The 20,369-nt window shown below is 61.1% G+C and overlaps 1 protein-coding gene across 5 annotated transcripts in view; it reads right to left on the reverse strand.

Annotated features, from left to right (window-relative positions):
* Nucleotides 1-1,739: 1,739 nt before the first annotated feature.
* The window catches only part of FAM222A (family with sequence similarity 222 member A), a 28,445-nt gene continuing 9,815 nt past the window's right edge, over nt 1,740-20,369 (reverse strand). For 2 of the 5 annotated variants that reach the window (XM_066978939.1, XM_048073952.2), the window contains exons 2-3: nt 14,193-14,314; nt 1,740-3,684 (exon numbers count right to left, since the gene is read on the reverse strand). In XM_066978939.1, coding sequence (XP_066835040.1) covers nt 2,459-3,684; nt 14,193-14,274 — 1,308 coding nt within the window. In that variant the 5' untranslated portion in view covers nt 14,275-14,314 and the 3' untranslated portion in view covers nt 1,740-2,458. Of the gene's footprint in view, nt 3,685-14,192; nt 18,941-20,369 lie in introns of those variants that run through there. The other 3 variants (XM_048073951.2, XM_048073950.2, XM_066978941.1) reach the window with 3 other exon arrangements.

Below are 20,369 nucleotides of genomic sequence, written 5' to 3' on the forward strand. Positions count from 1 at the left end.
TCTGCGTGTCCCCGCCGGGCAGTCGTGGTTCCCCGTATCCGCCTCTGGCAGGTGTCCCTGCGGGGTGACGTCCCCGGGCTGCGTGGGGATGCTGCTGCTCGCTCCCAGCCTGGCAGGGAGAAAAGCGTCCCTTTGGGCGGCTGTCCCTTTGGCAGCGCCAGCCCGCACCGTGCCGGGCACAGCGGGACCCCCACCTTTGCTGCTTCGAGCACCCACGTGCTTCAGCCTCACGTTCCTTTGAACGTGGCAGCCTTTTAACGACAAAGATCTAAGCAAACGTTTTCTGCCAGATGCTCTGATTTTAATGCTCAAAGCAGGCAACGGCACTCCCTCCGCCTCCCTTACCCCCCCCCCAAGTGACATTAACCTCTGTGAAAAATTCCTTTTGTCCCAATTCCTCTTTGTTCCCTTGATCGGCTGTCACGCCAGCGCTGCCGGTGACGGAGCGGTCCCCTCCTGGCACGCCGTAACATACCAGCAGGAACACGCTCCCTGCCGTTACGGCAAGAGCGAACAAGAGGGACGGAGCCGTGGTGGCCGTCGGGTGGCTGCAGGGACAGCGACGGCTCCATCCTTGTTCCCGCGAGGTGGTGGTGAGCATCCTGGCGACTGGCACGGCACAGCACGGGGCACGGCACGGTCCCCTCTGTGCCGCGGGGAGCCACGGTCCGAGGGTGACAAAGGGACATCAGGCTCCCCTGGCCGTGGCTGCCCTCTTGGTCCAGCTCTAAAGCCCCTGGCCGTCCCCGGACCAGATTCCTCAGCAGATGGGGAGAGACGCCACCAGCGCCAGTGCTGCACGGGTCCTGCGTCACCCGACGGCTCGGGGGACAAATGAGCAGCACCCGTGTCCCAGCGCCCACCCGCGGTGCACTCGGGGCCGCGGCCCCTAATCCCACGGCTTTGGCAGCACCGGGGCGGCCCCGCACACGTGCGTGTGCCTCGCCTGGCACCGGGGAAGGATTAATGGATCAGCGTGGTTAGGAGGATATTTATAGGTGTTCCTCCGTGCCCTAAAAATCTCCAGGGCAAAGCCAGGCCAGGAGCGGAGCCGGGGTGGGCAGAGGTGTCCCGGTGTCCCCGGCTGGGCTGGGGTGACACCGGGGAGGCCACAGCAAGCAAACAAAAATCCAGAGCACACGTCCAGTGACATCCTGGTTTTACTTTGGGAAAAACAACATCCGGACACACAGCTTGCAGGTTTTGTGGTTGTTTTTTTTTTTTTTTTCTCGTTTGTTTTCTCTCATTTTTAAAACAATATAGTGCAGACAGCACTTCTCACAGTAGAATATAATGGTCAATTTTAGTATAAAAAAAAACATTCTCAGAGATTTGTAAATGCACTTAGTGCTTGAACAGGCCTTTCAGGGATACAGTACCTCTTTTCTGAGCACAATCACCTTGGGTTTCATCAGGGTATTGTTTCCTTTTCCTTTAAACATCAAAACACTTTGTATTTTGTGATGCGGAGCCTTTTTAAATGAATAAATCTATTAAACACATAATTACACATACTGAATAACGGACCATAATGAGTGTTTTTGAACTGCTTTAAAAAAAAAAAAGAAAAGGAAGTATGCAATCCCACCCCAGCGCGGTGGCTAGATGCGCTACTGAACGTGATCCTACATCTCCTTGTCTGCCTCTCAAATGGAACAAGGGTATAATTGACAGCTAAAAAAAAAAAAAAGCAAAAAAAAAAAAAAACCCAAAACCTTGGAAATCTGAGACTTAGGCGTGGTCCTGTGGGCTCGGCCGCCCTGTGGGACTTTTTCTGGGTGACCCCGGCCCCTGCTCACCCCTCTCCTGCCCTCGCCCCGTGGCAGGGCTGGGCGAGGGGAGCGGGGCGGGCGGTGCTGCAGCCACCACGAGGTGCACGCTCTAGGCAACTAAAAAAAAAAAACAAGAAATGAAAAAAAAAAACCAAACAAACCAAAAATCTGTTCAAGTTTTCAAGTGTTTTTCTTAAATAGCCTCCAGACTGTCCCCAGTTATTAGCTTTAATCAAAGCAGTGCAAGTTATGGACTTCAACTAAAGGTGAGCGCGGGCGCTCGCGGGCGGGGACCCTGCCTGCGGCGCAGCCCCGGGGCCGGCCGCCGCGCGGATCCGGCCGGGCACGCGCGTACGCCCGTGCGCAGAGCGGAGCCTCCTCTCCCTGGATAGCAGCAACTCGTAGCGATTCCCTGTTCACATTCGTGGAAATAAAATGATTTCTGAGCTATATAGACAAGCATTCCTTCATCCTTGGCTTCCAGCGGGTTTCGGGCGCATCCAGTTTGACGACCCCGGTTAAATGCCAGTATCTGCGGGGCGCCGGGACCCCTTTCGGTAGCCAACCCCGTCCCCCCCCCATCACCCCGCCCTGGCCTCCACGGTCTCGCAGCCTCGCGGTGCCGGAGGCCCCCCGGCCGCCGTCCCGGCCGTCGCCCTGGCTTTGGGAAGAGCAGCAGCCGCTCCTTATCTGTAGACGGGCAGGCGGATGTGAGCGTGCTGGTGGTCCAAGAGCCTTGGCACAGACACGGTCTCGTAGCCCTTGCCCAGCATCTGCTCCTTGATGCAGGGCGGGTGGATGTCGTTGATGAGATACTCCAGCGACTGGAGGCTGCTGCTGAGGATGGAGGTGTTGCAGAGCGTCTTGCTGGGCAGCCCCTCGGCCGGCAGCACGCCGAGCTCGCGGGGCGCGGGGCCCAGCTCGGGCGGGTTGTAACAGTCGCTGTTGGGGGTCACCAGGACGCTGTTCCAGGGCGGCGCGAAGTACTGCCCCACCGAGAAGTTGCCGTGCATGCAGTTCAAGGGCGACGAGCTCACCTTCTCGCCCGCCGCCGCCCCCGGCCCGTAGGGGCGCGAGGCGCCCGCGCAAGCCTCGGGGGACTTGCTGAGGGCCCCCCCGCCGCCGCTGCCGCCGCCCCCGCTGTACATTCGCAGGTGCTGCTGCTGCTTCTGCTGCCAGAGCAGGTAGTCCACGCCGTCGGGGTAGAGGCCCGCCTTGGGCGCCAGGGCCGGGTTGGAGCCCAGCGCCAGCTCGGCTCCCTTGCGGCAGTCCGGCAGCACGGCGCCGGCGTAGGCCCCGGCCGAGGCCACGGCGGGGAAGGCGCCGTGCTTGGCCGGGCTGGGGTGGGCGCCCGCCAGGGCCGGGCAGGCCGGCTGGGAGCCCTGGGCCTGGCACTGCTGGTTGAGCTGGTAGATGATGCTCTGGATGGAGGGCAGGTTGGAGGGCGGCAGCGCCAGGCTCCTGCCCGCCAGCGGCAGCGCCGAGGCCGCCACCGTCACGTTGGGGGGCACGGGGCCCTCCAGCTGCTTCTGGCCGCCGTGGTAGCTCAGCTGCCCGGCGCAGGAAGGGCCTGGAGCTAAAGTGCTTGAGGCTGGGTAGGGAGCGACGCCGGCCTGGGCGGGCGACAGCTTAGTCCGCTTCCCCTCCGCGTTCTTCACCACGCTTTTGCCGGAGGCTTTGACGATGGCCAGGAGGCCCTGGTAGCCGCTGGCGTGCACGGGGTAGGGGCTGTAGCGCTGCCCCGTGGTGTCGTAGCCGTTGACCGTTCGGTTAAGGTGCTTGTGCTGTGGGACCCTGATGTTGGTGGGGAAGATCTTGATGGTCAGCGGGCTGTTGGCCACCTTCTGTGCATAGGCGTCCAGCTCGGCGGGGCTGGGGTAGCGCGGGGAATGCATGGGTGCCGCCGTCTCGCCTGCGGGAGCAAAGCGCAGCGTCAGTCCAGCCCCAGGACCCACGGCTCCCCTTCAGCCTCATCCCCTCCTCCTCCTCCTCCTCCGGCACCACCCGCCCGGCTCCCGGCGCCAGCCTTTGGCAGAAACGAGGTCACGGCACAAACCTGCCCCCTCTCACTTATAAAGTCACTTCTAAGTGGCCTAAAATAAACTCGGTGTGGAGAATGGAAATGTCACTTTACCCAACGGGGGAATCTTTCTCCGAGATTGGATTTAAACTACATTATACAAGCAATTTCATGGGTGCTTTGCGCTGCTACGAGAACCTCACCAAAAATGGAAAAGCATTGCATTTACCAGCCATAAATCAGCAGTTCCTATAATGAGCACAAAAATGTCACTTTTATGCAATTTTACAGATGAACAAAACTGGTGAAATTAACTGTGGTAACCTACTGTAGTCAGCAAAAGCCACCGCAGAAAAAAAAATTATATATGTATATATTTTTGTTCCTTTCAAACTCTTTCCCAAGCAAGTTTCTGCCATTCTGGTGTGAAAACTCATTTGTCGTACCCATTATACTTTCATTTGGAGTTTATCTTGAGTATCCAATGAGCCACCAACTGTGAAAATGATTAAATCTACAAAATCTATCTAATAGATGGAATAAATTAGGTGTTTAAAATCTCCACACACACGTGCGCATGCACATCCAGGCCGGCACATGCGCGCGGCGGGGGGGTGACGCTGGCTCCCCATCGTCTGTAAAGCACCCTGGGGGACACGGGTACCCAGGGTCCCAGTCCCCGTGCCCACGTGCTTGACCCAGGTTGTTCCAGTGGCTCGGGTTCCTGGTGGCAGCCAGAAAGGCGTGCTCGTCCTTCCACCACTGCCAGGAACCGCACGGCTGCAGAGCCACCGGTGGCACCAATAAAAAGCAGGCGAAGGAGACGGATGTCCCCGTTGTGTGAGCAGAGTCGCCGTTGTCCGTAATGGGGACGTTACTGCCAGCTCCGTTTCACAAAATTTCTTCTCCTGATGTGCCGAACGTGTTTTTCCCCAGGCTGCAAGGAGTCCTGCTCTGCACGAGTACACCAGTGAGCACGGCACGGCGGTGCCTGTGCGTCGCTGCCACCTCGCCCGTGGCCACGGCGGTGGCACAGGGCAGCAGCGGGGACCCTCCAAGCACGGGGCCAGGGATGCAGCAGCAGCCGGCACACGCCTCGCCGTGCAATCCTCAATCCCAGTAAAAGTAATGGCACGGAAAAAGACATCATATAAGCATTTCACACATGCTTTATGAAGATGGGCCCATCTTTCCGCACGGCTGCTGAGCATCCTGGTTCTGCTCCCCAAGGGGTGAAGCTGCCCAGGGCTGGCTGTGCTGCAGGAGTGAGGTCCCCTCTCCGGGGCAGGCAGCCTGGGGACACCCCCAGCCCTAGGCACAGAGGAGTTTGTCCCTAGGCTCTGTCCAATGCCCATTCCCTAGACCAACCCCACTTCTCCCAGCGTGAAGGGAGCTCGAGCACTGCCATTGCTCCAAAAAGTTGCCGGCACAACTGGGTGACCGTCAGCCATCCTCAGCCCACCCTGGGCCAAGTGCCACCGAGGAGCCCCGAGCTCCCGGGGACCCTGCCCCTCACTGCCAGGCAATTTCGGAGGCTGGGTGTCAAGGTCGCTGCTGGGGCACTCGCACCACAAGGACCTGGTGCACGACACCCCCGTGGAGGAGCGGCAGCATCCACAGGGGCGCGGGGAGCGAGCCCACGGCCGGCCGCCGCTGCTCTCAGTGCTCTCCATTAAAGCAATGTACCAGTAATTTAAAAGGCAGAATGGAAGAGCATTCACCAGCCATTTCTCCCATTAAGTTAATGTTATGGGCTTTTTACAGGTGTCTTAAATAGACATTGTTATTAACGAGTATATTAAGCCAATTAAAACCAGGGCCTTTGAGCAGGATTTAATGTAGCTGCTAGGAGAGACTGCAGCTTCGTACGGCAGGACGCAGCATCCCAGGCAGGCTGCCACGGGGCACGCAGCGCATCCACCACCTCCCCGTCCTTGGGGCATCGCTTGTGCTGGGTTAAACCCCCCCCGGGACAACGGATCCCCGTGATCCATGGCTCTGCGAGTGAGCCGGGGGGCTCTGACCAGCGGCACGGCCGCCGGCACCACGAGCGACGCACGTCTGCATTCCCCTTCATGCCGGCACCGCTGTCCTTGGAGGTGGCAGCATCGTGAATACTCAATTAACATGACGCTAATTAGCTGGTGACACTTGCAGAATCCCTAATGAACCCCTTTCCACGGAGGGAGGAAAATACTCCTTTCTGAGCAAAAAATAGAAATAAAAAAGAGGCGATCGACGGGGGAGGGAGCGGCACGGCCCCGCACGCGCCCCTGCTCGCCGCCGGAGCCACCAAGCCCCGTCCCCGAGCCCCGTGGCCGCGGGCGACGTCGGTGGCATCGCCCCGCTCGAGGAGCGCGGGGGGCGGCGTGCTGGCTGCGAGCTAGCCGAGGGGGGAAGCGAGGAGCCTCCTTTGTCGCCTTCTTCACACCAGCTGGGTTGGATGTGACAAGTCACAAATTCAGTGTGTTGTCACATATCAGGGTGACGCACCAAACCCCCACTGGGAAAATTACAGAGCTACCAATTTCCAAGAGGCTCCTGGCGCGCTCGTGCGCGCTGCTGGTAAGCGGCTCCCCCTCTCCGGAGTAATTACTGCTTTCTAACGGGCTGTAATTACTGCGAGATGCAAACTCTCCCGAATCACCGCCGTCACCCGTCAGGCGCAGACAGCCCGCCTGATGCTCAGCCGGTCGCCGGCAGTTTCCCCCCCCCCCCCCTCCCCTCCTCTTGAACCCGAAACGTCGAGGACGTCACGGCGAGGGTGGGGGCACGTGTTGTAACCCCCCCCCGCCCCGCGCCGGCGCAGACCTCGCGCGCTCCCCCGGCGAGCGGTGCCCTCGCTGACCGCCAGCAGCTCCCCATGCGCCTGCAGGGCTGCAGCCACGGGAGGAGGGCGGGCGGTGGGGGCTGCTCCCCTGCCCTTTTCTCACCTCCTGCTCCGGAGCTCCGGCGGGCTCAGCGAGGGCTCGCTGCCATGAGCATCCCGGCTCCTGGAGCCCCCGAGCCTCTCCGGCCTCGCCGGAGCTCAAAGGGCAGCACCGAGACGGCGGCACGCAGCCCCCGGCCTCCTGCGACACCCGCAGCAGACCTCTCCCAGCAGACGCTCCCGTCGGCCGCGGGCCGGCTCCCCACCTCCGCTCGCCTTTCCCTGGATGAAGGCGACACGCAGCCAGCTTCGGGTCCCCCCCCTCCCTCCCTGACCTGCTCTATTTTTCCAGCCTGCACTCAATAACAGCTAAATAATTGAATCTGCTCAGCAGCCAAAGATTTGTTTTGAATTTTATTGGAATTTTAAATTGTTTTGTTTCTTCAGTATTTTATTACTGTAAATGGAAAATGCATCGCCCGCAGTAATAATCCTATGGCTTTTTATATTACTCCGAGCTTCTGCTCAAAGCATTATTGGAAAGCTAGGCAGAAATGAGAAGCCATTATAATGGCAGCATAGGCTTATAAGATTACGCCTCCAGCTAAACAACTTTTTACTTTAGCAAATTGGCCACCAAACTCGGTTCAAGACACAGATTTAAATCCTAGACCCCAACAACGCTGCAATCCGAAATAAATCTTTGTTTATGGACTCGGGCAGCCTCAGCCCTGCCGCGCTCCAAGCGGGGAAGTCGGTGCAAAATGTCCGACTGGAGACGTTCTGGCCAGAGAAACCGGGGAGCCGTGCTGCGGAGATGGGGTGTCCCCGACCAAAGCAGCATCTTTTCCGAGATCTTTTTTTCCAAGCACCAAGCCTCCTCCGTGCCCAGCTGCCCTGGCCACGCCGGGTGCTGGAGGAGCCTGGCTGCGTCCCCCACGGGTAGCCCTGCTCTTAGCTGCGCGCCTCCCAGCACGCCGGCAGCTCTTGGCACCAGCCCTGGGGCTGTGCCGCTGCAGGAGGGGCTCTGGGGCACCCCTGCCCTGGTGGGGAGGATGAGGAGGATGTTGGGGTGCATGGGGGGGATGTCCCGGGGCTGGCACCGGCCGCCCCGCAGTCCTGGGGAAGGGCTCAGTGGGTGCACGGTGGCAGCACCCGGCAGCACCACGGCCGCTCAGGATTAAGGTCTGGTCTCCCCCCCTCGCCTCCATCCCTTCGCTCCTCCGCAAGACAAGGCGGGACAAACCTTATTTTTACACGTCGGAAGCACGACTGTATTTTGCTACAGATGAAAAAACTAATCCCGGCAGTAAATCTTCGCAGCGCTGCAGAAGGCAGAGCCGTGAGCTGGCGAGGCCGGAGCCGAGCCTGGAGCCCGGCACCCCCCCGGGCCCCGGTGCCACCGCTCTGCACCCCGGTCCCTCCCGGGCAGGTCAGTCCCTGCGGCACGGTGCCCAGCACCCGGGGAGCTGCCCAGCACCACAAGCGGGGCACAGGCGGGTTTCCCAAAGGGGGAAAGCACCACGGTTTTCCGCCCCGCACCGCAAGGCGAAGCCTGGGGTGCTCTCACTAGGTGGATGCAGGCGGCACAGAGGCCAGGACTTGTGTGCGATGCTGCTGCCTGGTAGCGGGGGGCCTCATCCATCCTTCGGGGCCACGGGAGCCTCCCCTCTGCCCTCCCCAAGTGAGGGGCACGCCGCAAGAGCCGAGAGCTCGCCCCGGCTTTGGGGCAGGCTGCCCCGCTCCCCATCCAGCGGGGGAGGTCCCAGCGTCCTCGACGCTCCGAAAAACCACCGGCAACCCCCCCCCCCCCCCCCCCCCCCGATCTCGCCGCGAAGCTGCGAGCAGATTTTAGAAACCCAAATATTTGCACAACGCTTGGAAGGAAACCAACGAAACGCGGGGCGTTCGACAAATAAACGAAGCCCCCGATGCTGGGGGCTGGGTCCCCCTTGGCAAAGCTGCGTGGGTACCGGCACCCCCGGGCTGGTGCTGGGGCACTGGGGGGGGGGGGACACGTGGGGACACGGGGACGGGCAGGGGGGTGCGCAGCCGGGCAGCGGTGCCGCCCCCCCGCCACGCACGTCCCTTCCCTGTCGGATTTCACCATTTTCCACCCTTTGAAGTGCGGCGGTTTCTATGGTGACCGTGTCCCCAGGATGGGTGGCGCAGAGGCCACCGCGGCGCGGGGATGCAGCAAGGGGGGGGCCCCTGCATCTGCGCTGTCCCCGGCCCCCCCCCGCCAGCGCTGCCCAGGGCACGCAGCGTCCCCGCGGTGTCCCCTGCAGCGTTGGCCCCCAAAGGGTGGCCGGGGGGGGGGGCAGCAAAAAAAAGGGCTGCGCCCCACCTGCAGGACCCCGGCCCTGCCACAGGGGACAAAAGCCTCCCCCAGCAGAGCAGCCCCCGCCCCAGGAGCCGAGAGAAAAACGCACGGCGGCTTCGAGGGCTTGAATTAAAAACAACCACAGGAAGAATAGCCGGAGAAAACCCATCTGAATAAACGTAGGTGGCAAACCTCGAGCGGCAGCCGCGCAGGAGCCGTAATGTGCAAAGACAACAAAATTCATGACAAAGCACAAAGGGAAGAGCAGGGCTCTGCCATCCCGAGATATTCATCCATTAACACGTTCCCTTTTTAGGCTGACATGTCATTTCAGACGGGCCTTTTTTCCTCCCCTTTATTCTCCCCCTTGAAGGAGCGCGCGGCTTTGCCGAGGCGTTTGCTGAATTGGATCACCTCAGGGCGAGCACTTTATTATCTGCAGTCAAAGCGTCACCACAAATACCAGTCTACACACACATGTGTCACTTTCTATTTGTCTCCTCGCCGAGGTATTAGCACCGCGCGCCGCCGCGGCACCGCGCACAGCGCCGCGTCCAGCGGCCGGGCAAAGGGAGCAGGGAGGGCGGGCAGGGGGGACGCCCCGGTGCCACCCCAACGCCACCGCGACAGCACCCCGATTCCACCCCAACGGCACCCCGATGCCGCCCCAGTGGCATCTCGGGGCCGCCCCGGTGCCACCCTGATGCCACTTTTAGGATACCCCAAATGCCACCACGATGCTGCCCCAAATCCTCCCCGGTGCCACCCTGATGCCGCCCCACCACACGGCCAGCAATGGGGCCCTCGGAGCAGGAGGGACCCCACCAGGGCCCTGCAGCTCGCCCCAGCCCCTCTGCTCTGTTATCTGGGTGATGTACTTGCCACTATTTTTTTTTTTATTATTAAATTAATTAATTTAATTTTTGAGCTCTTTAAAAACCACACTTTTCATGCCGCCAGCCCCCTGCCCCGTGGCTCCAGCGAAGGCACCGGTAGCTGAAAACCCCACAATTGCTAAGAATTAAAGAGCGGTGCTGAAAAGTTTGGATGCAGAAGCAAAATCCCTCCCGTGTCGGGGTGCCGGGAGCTAAATGCACCCAGAGGCTGGGGCCTGGCTCGGCCCCTGCTGGCCACGGGGTCTCACCTGGGGAGCATCCCCCGAGCACACCGCCCGCACCCATCCATCTCCCCCAGCACACGCGACCGATCGAAAAGTGTTTTTGCAGCGTTTCCTGGCAGGGAAAGTGCAAGTCAACAGCACATTTTGGGCATGGCAGTTAATTGAACTCCTTTTTATGGCACATATATAAATACACGGAACCATCATTAACCGATCCCTTCCAGAAACTGAAAATGAAAGAATTAATCTTATTTCACTCATGTGTAACCCCTCATGAAATTAAAATGATATTTTATGGGTGTGTACAAAAGCAGAGCTTTGCTGCAGCTACTTTAATGAAAATGCCCTTGGAATAAGCAGAATTGTGTAATGAGAAGCCATTAAATGTGGTTTTATCCCGGATGCAATTGAACAGTTTTATCGCTCGGGGGGTGAGTTTCCGTGGGTGCGTCCCGGGGCGTGCGCAGTCACGCTGCGGGCCCGCCGAGACGTCCGGGGCCGTGCCCAGCCTGACCCAGCCTCCCCAAAATTGGCCTTACCCAGCCTCCCAAAACCTGGCCTGACCCGGCCTCCCAAAAACCGTGCCCAACGGGGCTGGGCTCCCAATCCAACAACCACGCAAAAACGACGTTTACGGAAAAAGCGGCGTTTGATGTGAGCGCGTCAACCCCCTTTTGTTCCTCGGCAGGCTTCGGTAAACAAACGGCACTTGTTATCTCATCTTTCTAAAAAGCACCTGCAAAAAATAAAAAGGGAGCAGGCGAGGAGGAAGAAAACACAGCTCAGCAAAGCTCCTGATGTGCGAGAAACAGGTGGGCTTGTTCCACGGCCCTTCGAGGCACCAAAGCAAGGACACGGCAGCGCGCTGCCGCCCTCTCCACCGCGCTGGTGCTCGGAGGGACGGGCTCAGCCCTCCTCATCCTCCCTGCGCCACGGCCCCCGGCCCGGCCCCACGCAGACCGAGGGGTCCCCAAGCTGCTCGCCCCCACCCGCCTCGGGTCTGCCTACCCCACAAAGCCCCATCTTTCTTTCCACGCTTTCCAGCTCGGAGTGCCCCCGTCCTTTATGCCCCTTGGGACATTTTGCTTCCCGTGGCCCCCAAAGGCCGCGTCCCCAGGTGCCACTGCAGGGGGGGGTCAGCAAGCTCCGCTGGGGGCCACGCAATGGGAATTATTTCCTTTCTTGATGCAGGGAAGTGTTTTGCTCAGGAAGCTCCCCACCCCTCCCAGCTCAGTATTGATCCCAGCCATGGCAGGGCCCCCCCCCGCCGCCCGGCCCGCTGACGGCGGCGCGGTGCAGATAAAGTAACGTTTAATTAAATATAACCCATCGCTGCGTTACTGCGGAGGGCGAGGGAAGCAAAGAGGCTGGCCAAAGCGAGAGCGGTATTATTTGATTTATAATTTAAATAAAGCTCAGGATTCCTGTAACGCACACGGAATAAAATCAAAAAGGGACCGGCCTGCCGGAGCTAATCGGAGGCGATATTCTCCTGAGGACGCTGCTTCTCCCGAGGCTCCCGCTCCTCGCGGGAGGTGGTGGGCAGGGGCTGGCGGGGCACGGGGGCACCGTCCTGCTGCAGCCCCCAGGACGCAGGGCACGCCGCCACCCTGCTCACGGCATGGACTGGGATTCCCGGCGAGGGCAGCCGGCCTCTGCCGCGAGCACCACGGTGCAGTCACCCGCAGCATTTACCGGGACGCCCCCGCTCGGGGCCGGCCGCGCTCCCGGAGCACGGGGCACCAACGCAGCGGGAACAGGAAAAGGAATCGGCAGGAGGGCGAAGGGGGAAACGCAGGGCAGGGCCGGGGGGTGAAGGTGCCGGGGCCGTCAGCTCCCAGCACGGGCAGGAAAATTAGTCAGCTCACCTTTTACGTGAAATTAATACAAAAATTAATCAGCGGCACCGGCAGGGTAATAGGATTTCACAGTGGTGCTGGGCCAGACGGCCAACGTGCCGAGAGCCAGACTCATTTAATATCGACAGAAACAATGCCAGAGGACAGAAATAAGACCCATAAAGATAATTACTGAGATACTCAGGAGCAAATTAAGTAATCAGAGGCACTTCTAAATTGTGCCTCGTTTTAAGAGAGCGCTGTCTTTCCCCAGTACCTCGGCGGGCGTTGGGGGGGCAGCGGGAGGCTCGGCCCCGCGGCCCGGACGAGCCCGGCGGCTCCTCCCCACCCCGCGTACCGCAGGTGCCATAAATAAGGAAGGGAAAATTGTATTCAAAACCAGATGCGTGGCCCTGAATGTCACCTGCAATTTAATTTGAAATAGCAGGAGGCAGAGAGGAGAGAGACATGCTGCATTTTCCCATAATGAGCGGAAACGTACGGTCAGCTAAACTTTGATTAAGGTGACCTGGCCGGCAGCGAGCGCGCTGGGGGAGCGCGGCCAGGCACGGCCCGCACCGGGGCCGGGGGGGACGAACCCCAGAGAGCTGGTCCTGCCCCAGGGGTGGGGGCACAACCGGCCACCCCCCTGGTCCCCGTGCGGTCCCTGCTGGCCTGGGGTCCCCCCGGGGGATGCTCCACAGCGTTGTGCCCCATGGGCTGAGGCACCCCCGCAGCTCCAAGCCACCACCAGCACACGTTGGGCACGCTGCGGCAACAGGGGGGGCTCATCCTGACCTCGGCACCTCGCAGGGCTCAGCACAAAGAGCCCGGTGCCAAACCCGCGGGGTCCCCAGGACACCCCGCCAGGGCTCCCCGCCGCGGGTCCCGTCCTTGCGGGCACAGCCGAGCTCATTAGCACGTGGCAACGAGGAGCGCCGGGAGCCGGAGCCCTCGCGCCGGCCCTGCGCCGCCGCTCAGGCATGACGGATTAGGAATAATTTTACAAGAGCAACATTCATTTTCCTTCCAGACACTAATAGGAAGGAGACTCGAGCAGCACCAAGAGCTTGGATTCAAGGCGAGCACACGGACGTGCGGGGCCACGCGCTCGCCCACCCGCTTCGCCGAGCCCACGGGGAGCCGAAATCCCAACGGGTGCCAACCACTCGGGGGGCACAGACCCCATCCACCCTGGACCACCAAGGCCCTGCAGGCACCAGCGCATCCCAGCCTGTGATCCCACTGCGTGCCTCTGCCCGGGGCGAGCTCCCGGCCGGCCATGACGCCGTGCTCGAGCCTGGGGAGCTTCACCCAGAAAATAAAACCCTGGCCCCCCGCCGTGAGTCCCCGGGGCCACCCAAACGCCGGGCACAACCCGGTGCCACCCCGTGCCAGCCGTGCCGGGGTGCCCAGGTAAAGGGGAAAAACGTCTGTGGGAAAATACAGATCATTAAACAAATGCCTGGGGGCTGTCACACACTAACAAGCCGAGCTTTAGCAGCTGATTTGTCTTCAGCCTGCAATGTTTAAAAATCCAACTGAGACCAGCAGAAAAATATCCACTCCCCTCTTTAAAACACACATTCATCACTTGAGAATCTTAATGCGTCTTTCCCAGCCGGGGAGGTCAAACACGCCTGCCTAAAGCAGGCTCATTAAATATACATTTAATCATGGTTTGGATTGAGAGACAAAGGCTGGGAGAGACAGGTGCTTTACTGGAGTGACCTTTTGGAACCCATTTTAATGTAACTAGTTTACAGCTTATCTGAAAGGCCAGCTCGTCGGGAAGGCGAGCTGCAGCAAAACTGGGAAAGTAATTACGGGGGGGGGGAAGGGACGGGAGGGAGGGGAGGGCGCCGAGGCTTCGGAGGTTTGGGAGGCTGCGGAGCAGGTACCAGAGCTTTGTCTGCCGCCGCGCTTTGCAGGCAGCCGCGCAAAATTTTCTGAAGTTCCACTTATCAGCCCGAGCAACCCAATTTAATTTGCTTATCTCGTCTCCTTCCCCCTCCTCCCCCCCCCGCCATAACCCCGCTTCTCCTGCTCTTTTTAATTATCAGTTAAATGAATGTCTTTTCCAATAAGACAAGAAGCATCAAAGCAGGGAGCAGGCGCCCCGGGGAGGGCAGGAACCGGGCGCGAGCTCAGCTCCGGAGAGGCTCGGACCCCGGCGCATCCCGGTGCCGGGGGGCAGCGGGCGATGCCACGCGCGTGCCCTCCCCACCACCCCGCCTCCCCACCACTTACACTTGCGCGGCTCCAGCGCCTTGTTGGGGCAGGCGAGGTGCTGGCCTGGGGGGTTCTGGGTCCGCTGCAGGCACGCCAGCATGGTCCGGGCGTCCCGGCCGGCCGCGCCGCCGCCCCGCGTGCTGCCGAGAGAAGGGAGACAGCGCTCAGAGGAGGGCACCGCTCGCCTGCACCCTCTGCCCGTGCCCCCCCAACCCGTGCCCCCTGCCCACAAACACCGCGCCCGTGCCCCCCGGCCCCCGCCGCCGGGCAAAGTCTGCGCACAGCGGAGGCTGGGAGCTCCTGCGCCGACCGCCGGCGCGCACGCTGCGCAGGGGCCTTTGCTCTTTTGGAGATAAATAAATAACTATGGAAGCCTTAAATAAATATGAAGATGTATAAAATAAATATGAAGGGCTCGGTGGGTGATCTGTGCTCCCTGCGACGCTCTCTGCTCTTCCTGCGGGAAACCAGGCAGCTCCCCGTCCTCCTTCGGGGCAGAGCTCCAGCGCCGTGCTTCCCAAGCCCTGAGCCCGGGCAGGGGACAGCAGCAGCTGCCATGGGGATGTCCTCCCCACCGCACTGCAGGGACCCAGCCCACGGGTGTCAAAATCCCACTGGGGATCGTGGTACTGCATCAAAATCTGCTCAGGAAAAGCTGGAGGGGTCAGGCCAAAGTCATCTCCGCCACCGATCTGCTAATTGCACACCCTGAGGGAGCCGCGGCACAGGCACGGAGCGGGCAGGGGCGGCACCAAACACGGCTGCGGTGCCCGTCCTTGGATCCACCGCTCCCCCGGCCGAAACGTTCCGCTGGCTGGATGTCAGGGCTGGATTTCACGGCGGATGCATCTCTTTAGCTGCTCCCTCACAGCGAAGCACCCTCCTGCCGTGTCCGGCGGACGGGATCCCGCCTGCTCGGGGCGCTCGGGGCTCCCACGGCGCGGCTGCCGCCTGCACGAGGTGCCGGGGTGCGTGGGAGCGGCGCGGTGGCCTTGGGCACGCGCCGGCAGAGCAGGTCACCACCACCGGCCGGGCAGCACAGTGCGCCCAGGCGCTGCGCCCACGGCTCTCGCTGCTCTCCCGGTTTCACCCTCCCCCTTTGAATCGCTCCTTCGCATCCAGCCCGCTTCACCAGGGCACGCGTGCAGCACGCCCTGGGATGGGGTCGCGCCCCCCGAATTTGGGGCCGAGGGCGGGGGGCCCCCAGCACCTCCCCGCCGGCATCGCCCAGGGGCACCCAGCAAGAGGGGCTCGATGGGGACCCGTGGAGCCAGCGTGCCCCGGCCACAGCCCGCCCGACGGCACGACCTGGTTAACGGCCGCCTCTGAGCGATTACAGAAATATCTTTTTTTTTTTTTTTTATTTTCCCTGCGCACAATGGACAGGCCTTCTTGGGAACTGCTTGCCTTCTCCTCTCAGCTGACAAATGGCCACGGACGCACGCTTGCTCGCTCCCGGCCGCCGCCACCACGGGGCTCGGGGTCCCGAGCTCCCGTCCTGGCCCTGGGCTGCGGGGACACGGCGGCGCCCGTCCGGCCCCGCTGCGAAGTTTGGGAGATCGAGAGACTCGTCAGAGAAAGGTGTGAGGAGCAGGAGGGGAGGAGGAAGTCATTTAATACCGAGCAGGTGTCTGGAGAACCCAAATTGTGCTGTTTTCTCCTAATAATGAAGTATTCATGAGTAAAAGCCTTTTTCACTACTTTCTTAAGATACTAATTTCACAACAAGCGCCTTGTTACCATGCAATTATTCCAATCTTGCATTTCTCCCAGATTCCATCTGTCCTAGCGCTCTCTAAATGAAAGACAATCATGTAACCACCTTTCATTATTCACTATTTTACTTTCAGCAAAGGTACCCTGAAAGAAATGATTTCCTCTGAAAAGGACTTTTATTCAGTTTCAAAACCAATTTTCTCCTATTACTGTCTTAAAAAAGGAGGAGGGGGGCAGGGAGGTGTTTTTATTTCGCGCATTACATATCCTTTGTTAATGCAGCTCGCAGTAAAAGCAGCCGTATCCATTTTCTGGCTTCGATTTCTGGTAATTTTAAAATATGCCATTACAATCAGGCAGAAATTATACAGTTTGAAAAGAGAATGAAGTGCTTCTTATTCACAGGCTGAGCGCACTTGACTGCTCGGGAGCTCGCGTCTCCCCGCCGGGACCGGGGGCTCATCGCGCAGCCACCGGCCGGATTCGGTGGTGGCCGCGTCCTCACCGCGGGGTGGCCCTGGGCTGGGACCCCCCCGGCCACGTCCTGAGCCGTGCCCGAGCCTCACCCACGCGCCGACCTCCCGCAGGTTGTCGCCATCTGGCCGATTAGCGGCGGACGTCACCTCCGTCCCTGCGCCTCCCCGGGAAGCCGCGTTGTCCCCGTCCCCGTGCCCCGTCTCGGGTGGCTTGTGCCACGGCTTGTGCCATGCGTGCCATGTCAGGCCCTGGCACGAGGCTGAGACCATAAAAGTGGCCGCAAACGGTGGCGCTGGGGACAGCCACAGCAGGCCTGGGTCACAGTGTGTGCCCTGGGGTGTCCCCTATCCGCTGCTCCCCCGGGGACGGGGGCCGAGGGCGGGATGCGGCACGCACCCGCGGAGCAGCGAGCGGGGAGGCCAAGCAGCCCCATAATGGGGCAGGACGAAGCCGCGGTCCCGACCCTGCTGCAGGCAGAGCCGGGGTCCCTTTGGGGGCTGCCACCCCCCGCAGGGCACCGCGAACCCCCCCGCCCCCCCGGGACACTGCAGGGCTCTGCCCCCGCCGCGCACCCCGGGCAGCGGCGCTGCAGCCGCGCCGGCGCGGGAGCCACACGCCAAACTAAATAAAGGCGGCGATTAATTCCCATCACAGCTCTGCCCCCGTCGCCCAGTGTCACGCAGCTCTTAGCAGAGACAATTTTTTAGACAGCTAAGCTGAGCTTCACCCCATATTAATGCGCACGCTTAATAACTGCCGAGGTCCCCGGCTCGGCACGCGCAGCCCCGGCCCCGCGGCCCCGCTCAGCCCCCGCCCCGGGCGCTCCCCGGCCCAGCAGCACCCGCGGGTGCAGGCTCAGCACCCCGGCCCCGCGCCCCCAGCCCCGCAGGCAGCAGGGGGCCGGGCCCCCCGCACAATAGGCATCTGTCCGCTCCGTGGCATTTCGTTAATGCCGTCCAGAAAAGCCCTTGAATCAGCTGATGGGAATTGGGCACTGCGCTGCCCGAACGCTTACCGCCGGCTTAGTTAGCTCCATCTGCGTTTGAACTAATTCCAATCAGCAGGATCCGATTTAGTTCAAGCTGCTCCGGCTCTTTCACGGCAAGAAAGGCAACACTCAGCAGTTTTGCTGCCCTGCCCCGAGTTTGCACGGCCTCTGCCCACCCCGCGACCACGGCCCCAGGGCTGGTGGCACCGTGGCCCCGGTGAGCCCGGAGCTGTCACCACCGCCAGCCCGGGTCAGGGGGGCAATGGGGTGAGGACGGAAGAGCCGCCCGGCCCCAACAGCCCTGGGATGCTCATGCCAAGGGCCCAGGGACCGCTCCATCCGCGCTGCCGGGTGCCGTTGGGATGGGGACAAGGACGAGGCTGGCCCCAAGCCAGCGAGGCCCCAGCAGGTGCCATCACCGCGGTGAGACGGCGCCGGCACGGGGCACGGCACCGCTCGTCACCCGGCGCCGTCCCCGGCTCCCGCGGCTGGGAACAGGAGCGGGCAGCACCACGGCACCCGGGGCCGCCACCAGCCCTGCCCTGCTCGAGTGGCTGTGGGCAGGGGGACAGCGTCCCCGCGTCCCTCCAGCTCCGACCATCCTCCTCCTCCTCCTCCTCCTCCCCCAGCCCCTTTCCCACTGGCTCCGTCCCCGCCCCCAGCCTGCTAATTTCGAGGCCCTATCGTTCCATCGGACTATTTATAAACCCAAGGTCTTTGTGACTTTAATAAAAAAAAAAAAAAACCCTCTGTGTCTAAAGCTCCAATGACAGAAGGGTTTGGCACCTTCTCTGACATCAGAGGCCGATAAGACGGTCTTATCTCCTCCGAGAGCCCCGCGAAGGTCCCTCCAGCGAGATAAGGCCAGCGCAGCTGTCGATAGAGGCTTTCATAGGCGAGGATTTAGATAAAAGAAAATGTGACGGGAGTGGGGGGGGGGGGAAGAAAGGGAACTTTCAAAGTCTCGGCCTGAATTGGGTCTGTGCCGCTCGCCTCGGCAGAACAATGAATAAAGGGGATTGCAGAAGCTGGCCTCTTGTTAGGAGAAGAAAGGGCCGTGTCTGCCGCCGCGGCGTGCGCATCCCTGCCCGGGCGCTAACGAAGCTGAGCACGCAGCCCGTCCCTAGCACGCGGCCTGGCTGGGAAATGGGGGCCAGCTGGGATAAAAAAAAAAAAAAAAAACATAAAAAGGGAATTTGGGGGACTGGGAGATGAAGAGGGGCAGGAACAGGGATGCTACGAAGCCTCGTAAATGAGCCACGCCGGAGCTCAGCACGGCAGCAGGCGCGGGCAACCTCGGAGCCCCACGGGCTCGGGCAGTGGCAGTGGGGATGGGGACGGGGACAGGGACGGGGATGGGGACAGGGATGGGGACAGGGATGGGGACCCCCGGGCACAGGCAGGAGGTTTCTGCTCAACCCTGAGCAGGGAGGAGCGGCCTCAGCGGGGACAGAAGGAATGAGCTAACACGGGAAAGGTCACCCCGCGGTAAATCACGGGGAGCACGAGATAAAATAAAAAGGAAAGTTTGACGACACCTTGCCGAGGGCAGCAATAAAGCACGGCGCGCCGCTGCCGGCCGCCCGCGACCTTCCCCTCGCCTGGCAAACGTCTCCATCGGGGCCGAGCCGAGCCGAGCCGCGTGCGCCCCGCTCCCCTCCGCGCTCCAGCCCCGGGCCTTTCAGGGGGCCCTGTTAATAATTAAATGTTAATCTAAAAAGCAATTTTAGCTGCAGCGCTGCAGATCTGGTTAGAGATTACATTAGCATGTAAGAGTCAAGGGTAATTTTCTCTAACCCCTCTTGTGATCTCTAAAACCCGCAGATCTTAAAGCGGCTGCCGGCTCCCCTGACTGCGGTTGGAAGCCGGGTTTGTGCCGGGGAGCGATGCCAGAGGTGGCAGGACCCCGCAGCCAGGACCCCGGCGTGCCACGAGCGGAGCCGCAGCCCCTGGCCTTTGGGTTCGCAGCCGGCAGCCTGGCAGGGCTTGTCAGAGCGAGGCTCCAACGCGAGGAGCGTCCCAGCTTTGGGCGTTCCCGGCGCCCGCGTTTATTTACGGAGGAAACGTTTTCCTGCTGCTTCCCCACCCCTCTCTCCCCTCGGTGCTGCAGGAGCCCCCAGCTCGCGTGGTGGCGACGAACGGCCCGAGGCTGCAGAACTGCAACCTAGGCGGGACCGATGGGCACGGGGACGTTACCCGCACAGCTCCGTCCCCACCGAGCCCGGCGCTGCCGGTGCCTCCTCGGCCCCGTGCACGCAGGACGGGGGCCGCAGCACAGCCTGGCACCGCCTGGCCCCAGCGCCGCCTCGTGCCAGCCCCAACAAGCGCCCGAGTGTTTGAGGAGCAAAGAAACGAGAGGGAGCTCTCGGCACATCCTGCCAGGGCAGGAGATGGAGTGGGACCGGCACGGGCGGCGAGCCCATTTGACAAACGAGCGACAAACCCCCCAAAATAACCTTCTGCCTGGGAACGGGGCCACAAAGGCGGGGGTGACCCCCGCGAGCCCAGCCCCGCGCCGGGAAACGGCTGCGGCAGCACAGAGCGCAAATTGAATCAGAAGACAGAAGTAAATTGCCTCCTGACTGTTACAAACGACCTGGTGGAAGAAATAAGGTATCAGATGTGTACGTAACAATGGAATTAAAAAAAAAACAATTCAAGTGCTATTGAGCATTTGCAGACATCCTCGCGAAGGACTAGGGCGGCCTGGTTAAATTTATGTGTCAGCTTTAAGGAGGCCTCTCATCAAATGAGCTATTTTGGGCAGAGATTAAAGATCTATTTTAGCTGTGAGCGGGAACAGCTCTCCCTAACAGGTTAATGATGATTCTGGAAACTGGAGCGGCCCCGTGCCCCCGCGCCGTCCGTGGCCCCAGCGGTGCCAGGAGCATCCCCGTGCCGGGGGGGCTGGGACGCGGCGCGAGGGCCCCCATGCTGATGTCCAAGCACGGATCGGACTCGGGGGTTTGTGGCTCAGAGGTTTCCCGGCTCAGCACGCGGGGCTGCTGGGTTCG

Source organism: Anser cygnoides, chromosome 17 (assembly GCF_040182565.1).
Source record: "Anser cygnoides isolate HZ-2024a breed goose chromosome 17, Taihu_goose_T2T_genome, whole genome shotgun sequence".
Lineage (NCBI taxonomy): Eukaryota > Metazoa > Chordata > Aves > Anseriformes > Anatidae > Anser > Anser cygnoides.